Below are 13,398 nucleotides of genomic sequence, written 5' to 3' on the forward strand. Positions count from 1 at the left end.
CTTTACAAAAAAACCCCCAAACAAACAAAAGCCCCTCCCCAAAATTTTAATTCATATTGCTCATACATTCAGTATAGAAGATTTTTCTTACCTTGCCCTGAAGACACTCAATCAAGTGACCAATGGTCATACGGGAAGGGATGGCATGGGGGTTGATAATGATATCAGGTGTGATGCCTTCACAGGTGAAGGGCATATCCTAGAGCAGGGAAAGAGACAGTCAATTCTTCCCAGAATATCATGTTTAGGAAAAGTAGATGCCTGGATCCAAATTAAATCTTTGCAAGTGTTTCAAAGGCATTTAAATATCATGTAAGAAGGAGCTGTGTCCCCTTCTAAAAATATTTTAGCTAAATTTAAGTCAACACAGATATGAGTAGATATTCCACAGACAATTCACTTAAGGCAGTTCAAATGCTAAGAATGGCACAGGTAAAATGTTAAGAAGGAAAAAAAAATTACTACCTCTTGCCTATACTGGATACCACAGGTTCCCTTCTGACCATGTCTGCTAGCAAACTTATCTCCAATTTGTGGAATTCTTACAGAGCGCACCTGTAAGCCAGAGGGAAACATTCAACTGGTAACTTAAATATACAACAGAGATTATTAAAAGTAGAAAGCACACACATTAATTAATGCTCACCCGAATCTTGCAGAACTTGTATCCTTCCTGGTTAAGGGTTACCATGACCTGATCTACAATGCCAGTCTCACTAGTTCGCAGGAAAGTGCTGCAGTCTCTCTTTGTGAAGCGTCTGTTTGTGCTTTCCAGTTCATCTTCGTTCTCTGGCAGCGTTACTGTTTTGCCAATGATGACATCATCCCCAGACACACGTACCCCAGGTGCTATCAAACCGTCATCATCAAGTTTGTCATAGATTGCGTGTCTCATACCTTGAGGTAAAAAATTAAAAAAGAAAGTAGACTCCCAAATTTTTCAATATATTGACTCTGTTGTTCTGTAGAAATTCAAAAAGTCTGCTTGCAACTTCAGACAACAGCAAAAAGATCTAATTTTACACAAATATCTCAACTGGTGTATTAATAACAATTAATACAGACTTCTCTGCTATCTGTTATGTCCCAAAATGAAGACTGAATCAGTTCAACAACATTAACAGCCTTGCCCACAAAAACTTAAATTTAAAAGCTCAGTCTTCGCAAACTCCTGTATCTTACCTTGGCAAGTTTCACGTGTAGGCTTTTCAAAAACTTCCTCTTGGTCATACCCTTTTTTAGACTCCTGCTCTTTGTATGAGCGATAGAACACAGATCTGAAACAAAGTTACAAAGTCTTCTCCAGTGAAGCCAGCATCATTTCCCCATATCTGTAAATCTGAATTTCGCTATGATTACGTTTTAATCACATCAAATAATGAGCATGTGCCACAAAGCTTTCCTCTAATTTCCTGTTAACCTGATCATCAATGAAGAGGGGAAAACAAAAACAGAACACCCCGCCCAATGAACTAACAAAAGCTTCTGATGGTATTATGATGGTTACTTTTAAGATACTGCATCTCTAGATAACATGGTAATTTTTGATGAACTGCAGAGACTTTCAGACCTGCTTGACATCTCAGAAGTAGTTATTATTCCTATTATTCACATCTTCAGCACATCATTCTCATATTACTTTCTTCCTTATACATGCCATTTTGCAAGGTTTTTTTAGGCTTCTACTGCTACCTTGCAGTGCCACTCGCAGTACAACTGGAGCTGCAGTAGGAAACGTTCAATTTATAAAGGCTTCTTTTTGGGGCAGTAAACAATAAATACCAAAATGGAATAGCTGGGACGTTGCACAAAAGATGAACCATTCCTTACTGTGTTTTGTTTGCTAAGATACACATTCACTGTTTTCATTGTGCTGCTCCCTCCATCCTCATTAAAAAAAAATTACAAAGCTTCTCAGGTTGGAAAGATTTGGAGAACGGTGTCTTCCAGCATAAAGATGAACTTTTCATGAGCCTTTGGACAACTCAGTATACTTTTTTTTTTTTAATTCCAGGCAGTTAAAAAATTTACTAAGGCTTACCTGAAAAAGCCTCTGTCAACAGCAGAACGGTTCATAATGACAGAGTCTTCCTGGTTATAGCCCGTGTATGATGCAATGGCTACAATCGAGTTGATACCTATAATATGCAGAGCAAATACTTTGAAAGGATCCACACATGCCACTCAGACATTATTTGTAACTCAAAATAAGCTGTATTCTCTACAGCTTTCTGAGATAAAAATCTCCATGTCCCACACACAAAAACACGTAGTATCAGCAAATCCAGCTTTGGGTAGAAAAGAGAGTCAAGAGTGACCCCTTGTGAAAAACCTAGCAAACACCAATAGAGAAAATGCTTTTTTTTCCAGTTAGATTTTAGCAGACTATAGAGGAAAAGTAGTTTCAGCTGCAGCACTACCAATGTGTTTTCTGCAGTCTAGGTATCCAGCTACAAGCTAACACTTTTTAAATCGCATACATTTGCTAAATACTCAGGTATTCTACATAACACTTGTGACATCATCTAAACGAACAGTAGTATTTTTGTTCAACAAACATTAACTGACAACATACCTGCTGGTAACTCTCTAAATCGCAAGTACTCCATGGAGCGTGTTGTTACAAGGGGCTTCTGGGGATAATACAACACATGTGCCAGCGTATCCATACGGACATGGAAGTTTGTAATGTAAACTCCCATAGCCTGTTTACCCATAGCAGACTGGTACGTGTTCCTGGGAGACTAGACAGACAAGAGAAGACCAGCAATTATGTACACAAAGCTCTTTACACACACCTGTGGGTTTTCTGTCAGATTTAAAAAACCAGGATGTTGGAAGAGGTGCACTGACCTGGTTGTGATCAGGGAAAGGGATAATAGATGCACACACTCCCAGGATCATGGACGGGTGAATCTCACAGTGTGTGTATGTTGAACAATATGCCACACCTTTCTCTTGCAAGTCATCTGGAGTCATTGCCAGCATCACAGTCTCTTCTTCCAGTGTGTCAATGTACTCTACCACACCACTGGCCACAAGATCCTGCCAACTGAATAACCAATAACTCAGCTACCAGATAAAATGGGTCTCTTCAGCAGTAACAAGAACAAGGACTTCCCTGGCTTATTATTACTACCACTGCCTCAATGCAATTAAAAAAAAATTAAACTACCAGGCAGAGAAAGCATCTTTGTGCTGCACAAAGCTTTAAACATTTCTCTCTCCAACCTGAGGGAACATGCAGCTTCCAAGATGGAAAATGACACATTCAGTTGAATTTCAGGAACGGATCTCACCTGTAATTGTTATACTCTCGTTCCTTCAGTTGGTCAATATGCCTTTTCTTCAACAGCAACTTCTGTTTCTCCACGATTAAAAGGGGCCGACAAATTCTGCCTGCATCGGTATAGATGCGGATTTCTCGCTCACGGATATCTCTGATCATCGAGACCTGTACAAGAAAGCAGCACCCCATGAGTACAAAGCCTCAGCTTGGAATCAGAATCACAGAACACAAAATAGGGTAACTAAATTCCCTAAAGCAAAGGCTTTACAGGCACTATCATCAGCACAGAACAAATGTTAACACTCCTACAACAGTAGCATTTCAGAAGACTATTTTCTACTGTTTTATTTTAAACTGGATTCTCTTTAAAAGCAACCAACCAACTCCCCCGCCAAAAAACCCCAAACCCCAACAAACAAACAAATCACATACAACATAAAGTAAAACAAACAAACAAAAGGAACTAAACACAAAAAACTCCCCAAACAAAACACAAACCAAAACAAAATCAAAACAAAAACTCAATGTGAAGTATATTCAGAAAGACACTGGCAAATAATTTGGCAAGCTATTTGGAGCTTGCAAACTAGTTTCAAGTCGTTATTCTCTCTTGTCTAAAAGGACACCTAAACTCCAGTTGTAAAATTTATACCTCTGACACAATGATGTCCATCTGACGACGGAGCTTCCTTAGAGTATTCATGAGCTGCTCTGGATCTTTGTGTATTCCTACCCAGCAGCCATTAACAAAGATCTTGGTAGCACTAGAAGGAGGGAAAATCAAACAAAGAATAATTAAAAAAAACACACCAAAACCCCCCACACCTTTGAAGTGTTGTGCAGGACAAAAAGCTTAAGTCTATTTAAACAGTTTCATTTGCACGCACTCAGCTATTGCCGCTGGAGAGATTTCTTCCAGGTTTTCCATGCTCCACTCTTCCAAGAATTCCAAAATTGGGGATGGCTGAGATCCCACAGAAATGTAAGCCATCAGGGCTAAGTTCTTCACAAGTCCTACTGCATGACCCTAGCAGAAACACAAAGTTAACTTGTGTTTTGAAATCAACGGATTTCCCCCAAAAGATCCAAGATCTTAAACTTCAACTCCTCAAGGAACTGGACACAAAGCATGCCAGTTACTTCATTAATTTCTGCCATTCAGCCACAGAGTTAGCTATAAAGCTAAATATTCATGTCAGCACTTTTAAAAAAAAGTGCAAGCGATCATCACAAGTGCCATGGCTACAAAATGACCAGCAGAAAAAGGCAGTACTGACATAAATACTGCTTTCCTTACCTCTGGGGTCTCAGCAGGGCAAACCATTCCCCACAGCGTATTGTGCAGCTGCCGAGGCTTTGCCAGTTTCCCATCTCTCCCAATCGGAGAATTCAGGCGTCTCAGGTGGGAAAGTGTAGATGCAAAAGTCAGGCGGTTTAACACCTGCACATAGCAAGGAATGCAGTTAGCCAAAGCTTCTTAAGTATGTTGTTGACAGGCAGTACATAAGCACAAAGAGTCAGTGCCCCCTAGAAAGAATGTACTTAAAAAGAACTAAAATAGCTCTGTTAGCTACACTTTTTAGTTCACTTCCACTAATCTTAGACTTATCCTTAGGATCTCAAGCTCCTAACCAGTGTTGTAATTTTAAAAAAAAAAAGTTTCCAGAGCACCATGGCAAGGCCCAGCAGGAACACAGTTATATCCAAGCAGAGAGCTGCTTTTTGTTGATAGCTTACTCTGTTCAGGTAACTGAACGAGTAATACTCTCGAAGCTGCATTTTCATCAGGGGGGATTGCCAGTACAGTAACACAGACACCTTTTCAAATTTTAAAAAGCTAGGGTCACTTTGTTATTAGGAGCAAATCAGCATTTACATTCTTCTGAGTCTGCTCAAAGCTTCTCAAAAATGTAAGAAAATCTATTTTTACAGCCTGAAATGTGAGAGTATATTTAAAATGCAAACAAGCCCTCATACACATACAATAACAACACTCCATCCAGAGACACCTGCCATCTTTGCCCCTTTCCTTACTTTGCTTTCCCCAAATTATGATCCCACCAGGGCTCTAGACAACAAAATGTGCTGGCATTTAAAAATGGACACCTCTTTCCTGCTTTCTTCCTTAGGAGAAAGGGACTCAACTAAGCGCTACACTGCCAATAAAGTCAGTGCTCCTCATCATTTGCTGTGGAATATGTAACTTTTCTATGACACTCAATTTTCTTTAATCACCTGTGAAGGACTGGAAGTAATTACAGGAAAGAAATCCATCCTCCCAAAAGATCCTCTAGGATCTAGGAATTTACCAGACACACAAGCATATGCTCTAACACACAAAAAAAAAGTCTTTAGAAGAGTTATACCAACTGTTTAGCAGTGAATAAAAAAAACAAACTATGACAAAAAAAACCCCTAAACCACACATCTGAACCAACTATTTGGATCTTCATCTGTGTCATCTAAGGAAGTTTCCTTTCAAAAATGTTTCTATTTAACATACAACATGCATGGATGCCAAGCCATGTTAAACCCTTCCATGATATAGTTTTTCTCTTACATCAACCTGACAAAGCTACTGTACCTGAGATACTCCTGCTCTGGCCTGATGAGCTTTCTTCTGGTCACCCCAGTTTCCAGTTGCCAATGAATACTTCAAACCATCTGAAATAATTCTTGTTTTAATTGCCAATTCCAAGTTGAAATCTTTCCCTCTGTCAATAAACTTTTGCGCATATATTCTCACTTCCTTCAGCAAATTCTTAAACATTCTGTAGAAGAGACACACCAAAAAACATGATTAAACAGTGCTGTAGCAATTCACTCTACTCAGTGCTACTTGGAAAAAAAAGTCGTTGATCTCTTGAAAAGAGGCAATTTGTAACTAGCAAGGGGGCAGAAGGGAATAAAACAAATGAACCTATTTGTGAATATAAACAAAATATGCTCCAAAACAAGTCAATGCTAGCCACCAACTATGATAGGAAACAACCACTCCCTGAAAAAGTCATAGTCAGATACAGGCTTTGTTGTCTAAGACCAGCTCTTGGACACAATAGAATTAGTCTGATTGATTTAGAAGCACAGAGTTGGCAATGCCTCTATCATTCATTGTGTCCAAAGAAAACGTGATACTTACCCTCTGAACAGGAAAGCCAACAGTGGCCCAGCAAGATCCAGTCTTTTGTTGCCATAATGATCTCTGTCATCCAGCTCTCTTCTCCCCAGTGCTGCCAGCAACAATCTATGAACCATATACCTAAGCAAATAAGATAGTTTATGTTTTAAACTGATAGTAGGCATTCAAAAAAAGATTACAAGCTTTCACAGATAAATCAGTGAATTCTTTCTTAAAGACTGTCTATTCCAGAATTTTAGGATACTGATGTCCTAAAATAGCCCTCTTCAGCACATCACTTGCTGAAAGTTCAAGCTGAGGACAGAGAGAACTCAATATTTAAATCACGATTAAAATGCCTCTTCTGCTGCAGTCTGTCTTGTTCTTTAATATGGGTTTTGTTTAAGCAGTTGCAATCAGGTGTAAAATGGCAAGTCTCCTCATGCTACAGTTCCTCTGCATACCAATAAGCAGTGATCAAGATGATGTGCTAATACTTTACATTACAATCACCTTATCGGTAGTTATCTACATATTAGTTATCAATTTCTATATTTTGTCTACACAAAAAGTCATTTATCACTATCATCACATCTAACTTAAGATCTAGAATGTGTTGAAGGCTCATTTTGTTTCCTTTTTCCCCCCCTATTTTATCAGAACTTGCATTTTCTCAGCTTCAAAAATATACCAGTGCCCCAAAGTTTGTCACCAAGTATCCAGAAGACCAAGCTTAAAAGCAAACTTCCATTCAGTGTGTTCTTTCAATCATATACATATATGAGAATAAAATACGTATTCAGGGTCCATTTGCAGATATGAGACAGAGTTCTGACATACCCTAGGAAATAAGCCTTTTTGGTTTCACAGAAGTCACTGACACCAACATGCGGGAGCATTTCTTTCTGCAGGACTTCTTTAGCATACTTGATTCTCTTCTCTTTGGTGACGCCTGGCTTTGCACCTCTCGAGCCAATGAAGTTAAGAGCAACATTCTGCTCCTGAATGACAAATGCTTCATCCAGAGAAGGTTTGACCTAAGGCACAAAATTACAGCAAAATCCTGTAGCATCCAATGTCTGTTGGGGTTGAAGGAAACTACAACAGTAGTTTGCTAATGATTTTTTCCTGGATCTGCTAATTGCTGATCCAGGTCTTTCTGGCAACAGTAATGAAGCACAATGGAAGAACATAAAAACTAGTTTAGACATCAGAAAACAGTTCTCATTTGACTACATACTAGGCCTCTTGCTGTTTCAGGTATAATCAAGATTTTACAATTAAAGTTAATGGCACAGGAGAAGATCCTATCTCTCCGAATACATATTAGCTCTTTGAAATTTCTATTGCACTCTGTTCACTTAAAGTACTCATTAGAATAGGTTTAGGTAGAGAATTTATAACAATTCTAATAGACAACCCACAGAAATAATGAAGAAACAAACTACAAATGGAAAAAGGACAATGCTATAAGTGATGATCAGCCACGCCTACACATCACCAGTCATCAAGACAAGAAATAATTTAACATATATTACCATTTCCATCATTTCTGGATCTTCAAAATCGTATATGATGTGCTCTAAAATGTCCCTGTCGGACACAAAGCCTAGTGCACGAAAGACAATAATGATGGGGACTTCTTGTTTGATATATGGCAAAGTTGCTACAATGCGCTGGCCAATAGCACTCTTCTTTGCACCCTGGAAAGATGGGGAAAAGAACATGCCTTTAAGTAAAAACATCTCTCTGGATTTGAACAATCCCTTGTAAGTGTATTTATTCAATTTTCACAGGAAAACGTGACTTCTCAGTAGGTCAACTGATGAGCTATTCTGAAACCTTACTCTTGGCTATGACTTGGTATTTTAAAATATTTAGAGCTTTAGAAGTCTGCAAAAACTTGTAAGGTTTTTGCTGATACAAAGGAATGTAAATTCTACTTGTTCACCCATACACATCATTTCTCTCTCTCTGTGTATTTGCCAAGAGCAATCCTATCCATCTTCAGTGTTCCTTCTGTCAGCTTAAACCCGGCTTTTCTAACCCACTGTTCAAGTGATCGTTCAAGAAGCTGATCTCTATTTCCAGAAAGAAACACTGTGGGATGCAGAGGCACTCAAGAGTGCTCCAGACACCAAGAGTGAGAGTAGTGTAAAGCTTCTATTAAAGCTACTCTTGAAAAGTTTCACATCATCAGTGCAACAGTACTGATGAGTACAGACACCTTCTGCTTTAGAATTTACAAGTAGCACTTATTTCCCCTCACAGACTGCACAATTAGACGTTAAATATGAATTTATATGTGGGCTGAAAAATACATCTAAATACTAGATTGGTTATCAGCGAAGAAAGGGTCCCTGCTCCCATTTTTGTCCTTTGTCAAAAAACAGGACACAGCTTGTTTAGATTTTCTAAAAACTCATGTACAGTAATTATAAAACTATTTTTAGCCTTGCCCTAAAGCCTGCCAGAAATTGAGTCCTCATTCCAATCCTCAAATAATTTACCATAAAGACAAGCATAACGTATGACAAACAGAATACACTTTCATTTAATTTACCTTCTTTACAACTTAGCATCAGGAGAAATTTCTTCTCAGAATCCCAAAAGCAAATGACACAAAGAGACAGGACAGTAACAAAACTCCTAAAGCAATCTCTCTGGTAAGCCCCAGGGCGGGGGTTATTACTGCTCAGACATACCTGCCCACCTCTGGCCAGCATGCTAACCCATATAGTACTTGTTGGTCGAGAGGAATTTTCCAGACAAGATCTACACTCTCCTGTGTAGGCATACTTTGAATCTTTCTTTGCAAACACATACACTGTGTTTGTAGCCATTTTCTCTTGAGCAATCAGAACCTGTGTGAGAAAGAAAAACACTAGTAAATAACTGACAAAAGAGCACGCTCAAAGTAACAAGCACAGTGTTTCTACTATTCCTTCAGGTGTCTTAACTGTAAAAGCATTGCACAGCATGAAGTCAATCTGCCAGATTTGTTTGGGTTATACTCTACACTTTATAAAATTCAGATTTAAGCAAAACATACAGCTAGTTAGGACAGAATAACCAAACCAAGAGACTCAGGGAACACTGTTCTCTGTGATATACTTACCGTAACTGTTGGTTGTGCTGAGACATTTCTGTTACCTTTAGGCACAACACTGATAAAGCATTTCACTGTCTGTTTTTCCAAGGCCAAGGTACTACACAGGCATTTAAATTTAAATGCCAGCTACAACAATCAAAGACTGATTTCTTTTTCTTCCCCAAGAAGAAAAATAAAATTCTAATACTTTTGCTGTGTTTACTCAGGTATCAGGTACAAAATATGGAAAGTTTCACAGGTGAGGCACTAGCATGAAGAGGATATGATTTGCTGAAGCTGCATCCACAGCAATGGAGGGAAGAATCTAATTTTATAATAGCTGTGAACAACCTGCAGGACACTCAGAGTGAAGAAGTGCCTCATTTTAGGTCCATGCTGCTCTGCAATGCTGGAAATGGAAAGGAAAATATCTAGAGTACTTAGTGGCCTTCAATGCAAAACAGTTCATGCAGCTGAAGAAGGGAAGAACTGAAGATGTGAAATGTGCCTCAGGGAAGAAGAAAAGGTAGTTTGAGAAAGTCTTAACAGAGGATGAAAAGCCCATCTTTCTGCAAGATCAGGAACACCCACATAACTCTGATACACTGGAACAAGAGTGCTTCTGCTCCTGGCAAATCATATGGAATCAAGCAACAGAACTTCCAGTGTCTGTAAAGATATCTATGCAAGGTATAACCCCTTACCTTTTCTGATCCATTGATGATAAAGTAGCCACCAGGATCGAGCGGGCATTCATTCAGTTCACAAAGATCACGGTCAGTTAAGCCATTCAACAAACAGTACGTCGAACGTAACATAATAGGAATTTTTCCTATAAAGGTTTTCTGATGTTGTGTCTGTAATTGATCCTCCCCTTCTTTAATGACTGTTTTAGTTATATCCACATACAAGGGGGCTGAATACCTACAGAATAAAAACAACACTGCGTTATCTGTCAGTTATTACCGTTCTGTACAACCTTGAATAGTAAATGTAGCTATTCAAGTGCTCACTGCTGTATTACACGTTATTACCACATCATAATCATCATCTGGACTTAAAAACTAGGCATGGAATTTTAAATAGAGGAGTAATTATTACATTTTCAAGGCACTACTATATTGAAAAAGACTATCAATTAATAATGCAGAGGCAGTTCTCTCTTGTGTTTATCCACTCCAGAGTTGGTTCTTACGTAAGGTTTCTCAGTCTGGCTTCATTTGGCATCATTGGTGAGGGTGCTCCATCTCTTTCCCAATGTGTAGGTTTGGAGAGATAGATTTGTTCAAACTTCAGAAGATACCGGGGCTGGAAAACAAGAATACACTTATTTGTAATGGAAGAAACACCCACTTTGGTTGTTCAAGAGAGGCCCTTAGTAGCAACCTTTGAAAACCCTGACCTAACTTCAGCTGAAGAAAGCCAACAGAATATTTCAGCCATAAACTTTTCTTGCCATGCTAAAGCTACTGAAAATCAAAATCCCACCAAAACTTGCTTTTGGCTACCTGACTTGCTCTACCACGTCTCTGTCCATGCAGTTTGGCACAGTAATTGACAATATCAGAAGCCAATTGTTCTTGGTCACTTCTCAACCAGCAGGACATAGTAACTCTATACAACAAGGAAGTTCAATTCCACAGATAACAAAGCTCTTGCACATGTTTCTCAGTCAAATAACTGATTGTTTGACAACTTAGCCACATATCTCATACTCCAAAGAGTTCATCCTTCTGTCTATTGACTGCATGAGCAGCATAATTCAGATGTACTTCCATCTCTTGAGACAGGGCCTGAATAAATCCGATGTAAAATGATTTTGACTGTAAAAACACATCATCTCTGCCGGGGTTCTCCACTTACCGGCTCTTCCACTTCTCCCGAGGCATGCTGGGCTTCAGCTTGTAAATCAATTGGTGGGGCATCTTCAACAATTCTTTGCACAGACATCTGAATAAACTCATCAAAAGAATCCAACTGTTGCCTGACTAAACCCTTTTCATCAAAGTAGGAGCTAAAATCAAAAAAAGTACATTAATGAACAAGAAATCTTAATTTAATTCAAGTATTTCACACATCAACAAGCTTAAGATTTATAACAAAACCTAAAAAAGCCATGAAATGCAGCAGAGAATCAAACACATTCACTTATCCCAAGGCATGAGTTTCAAACACAGATGTTCAAAAACGTTTAACAATTCTCTTACTGCTTGAAGACACAGACACTACAAAGTGACAGATGTGCTGCCACCTCCTGGCTAGGCCATGACTGCACGCACAGTAGTGAAAGCGGCTTCAGGTAAAGTTTTACCAACCACGTCTGTAAATTATTTTGCTTTAACTAGTTTTCCAAGCTGCAGTAAACTGAGAGCATGCCCCTAAGTCCAAGTAATAGTTCTCAGAACTCCTCTTGGCTTGGATCTCCCCTGTGCCAGCTTCACTCCTTCTCCAGATTTCCCTTAGCCTTTGGGTCACCTAACTCCAACCCAGCAAAACCTAACTGTAAAAATCAAAGCCTAAATTTGAAGCCCCGCATCCTGACTTTTGATGGGATTAACTGAACATGTCTGCTGCATCAGCTCCTGCCAGTAAACTCCTCTACTTCAGTGAGGTATTACTGAAGTGAGCCAGGGAACCTACATTACCTCAGCTTCTGTCCCATCACAATTGTGTGTCCATTAGTGGACAAAATCATGTGCTTGATATGGAACCAAAACCACCTCTTACTTAATTGAAAACAGTGTCCCCCCCCGCCAAGGGATCAGTGGGGGTTCTTCATCCCTCATGACAACCTTTCTGTTTTTGCTTAAAGCCCTTCTGCTCTGAATGTGCTACAACACACAGTTCAGCACAATCAAGCCTGCAGGTCTCAGGATGTGTTCCCAGCAAAGCAGACGCCACCTGTGAGGCTGAGAGCACACGCATCAAAGGGTTAAAGAACAGTGAGTTTTAGTCAGTCACCTAATGACAATCCAGCAGGCTTCTTGCCACAGGTCAGGTGTGATTTCATCATCGTCCTCATCATACTGCATATCTGCGGGGAAAGAAGCACAGCATGTGAGCCAGGCTCCCATCACCACCTCAGTGTCCCTCCTGGCCAGCTGAGAGACCCTCTGGCACCCCAGCAGCACCCACAGCTCATTTTCTGATTAACAGGAAGCTGAACATGAGCCAGCAGTGTGCCCACGTGGCCAAGAAGGCCAATGGCATCCTGGCCTGTATCAGGAATACTGAACCCAGTAGGACCAGCAAAGTGATTCTTTCCCTCTACTTGGCACTGGTGAGGCCATATCTGGAGTATGGTGTCCAGTTCTGGGCCCCTCAGTTTAGGAAGGACATCGAGGTGCTGGAGCAGGTCCAGAGAAGGGTAACGAGGCTGGTGAAGAGACTGGAGCACAGGCCCTATGAGGAGCAGCTGAAGGAGCTGGGGCTGTTCAGCCTGGAGAAGAGGGGACTCAGGGGAGACCTCATCACTCTCTACAACTATCTGAAAGGAGGTTGTAGCCGGGTGGGGGTCGGTCTCTTCTCCCAAGCAAGAGGGCATGGTCTTAAGCTGCGCCAGGGGAGGTTTAGGTTGGACATGAAGAAGTTCTTTACAGAGAGAGTGATCGGGCACTGGAATGGGCTCCCCAGGGAGGTGGTGGAGTCACCGTCCCTGGGGGTTTTTAAGAAGAGACTGGATGTGGCACTTAGTGCTATGGTCTAGTAGGCAAGGTGGTGTTAGGTCAAAGGTTGGACACGATGATCTCAGAGGTCTTTTCCAACCTAATTGATTCCGTGATTCTGTGGCCGTCCGGCTCCCGCCGAAGAGCCCACCGCGACCGGCCCATCCTCCCACTCCCAGCTCCTACGGAAGATCCCAGCGCGCCCGTAGCATCCCTCCGGCTCCTGCGGGCCCCG

The 13,398-nt window shown here is 40.4% G+C and overlaps 1 protein-coding gene across 1 annotated transcript in view; it reads right to left on the minus strand.

The window, feature by feature from the left end:
• Positions 1–12,531, minus strand: part of POLR2B (RNA polymerase II subunit B) — a 15,823-nt gene extending 3,292 nt beyond the window's left edge. The window contains exons 1-20 of the mRNA XM_008924433.2: positions 12,460–12,531; positions 11,362–11,512; positions 10,694–10,806; positions 10,203–10,422; positions 9,113–9,271; positions 7,946–8,110; positions 7,248–7,444; positions 6,429–6,548; positions 5,874–6,060; positions 4,587–4,730; positions 4,177–4,316; positions 3,942–4,053; positions 3,300–3,454; positions 2,854–3,052; positions 2,576–2,744; positions 2,042–2,138; positions 1,183–1,277; positions 647–897; positions 466–555; positions 92–199 (exon numbers count right to left, since the gene is read on the minus strand). Coding sequence (XP_008922681.1) covers positions 92–199; positions 466–555; positions 647–897; positions 1,183–1,277; positions 2,042–2,138; positions 2,576–2,744; positions 2,854–3,052; positions 3,300–3,454; positions 3,942–4,053; positions 4,177–4,316; positions 4,587–4,730; positions 5,874–6,060; positions 6,429–6,548; positions 7,248–7,444; positions 7,946–8,110; positions 9,113–9,271; positions 10,203–10,422; positions 10,694–10,806; positions 11,362–11,512; positions 12,460–12,530 — 2,943 coding nt within the window. The 5' untranslated portion in view covers position 12,531. The remainder of the gene's footprint in view (positions 1–91; positions 200–465; positions 556–646; positions 898–1,182; positions 1,278–2,041; positions 2,139–2,575; positions 2,745–2,853; positions 3,053–3,299; positions 3,455–3,941; positions 4,054–4,176; positions 4,317–4,586; positions 4,731–5,873; positions 6,061–6,428; positions 6,549–7,247; positions 7,445–7,945; positions 8,111–9,112; positions 9,272–10,202; positions 10,423–10,693; positions 10,807–11,361; positions 11,513–12,459) is intronic.
• Between the last annotated feature and the right edge of the window lie 867 nt (positions 12,532–13,398).

Source organism: Manacus vitellinus, unplaced genomic scaffold (assembly GCF_001715985.3).
Source record: "Manacus vitellinus isolate BGI_N305 unplaced genomic scaffold, ASM171598v3 scaffold_0_pilon, whole genome shotgun sequence".
In the NCBI taxonomy this organism is placed as follows: Eukaryota; Metazoa; Chordata; class Aves; order Passeriformes; family Pipridae; genus Manacus; species Manacus vitellinus.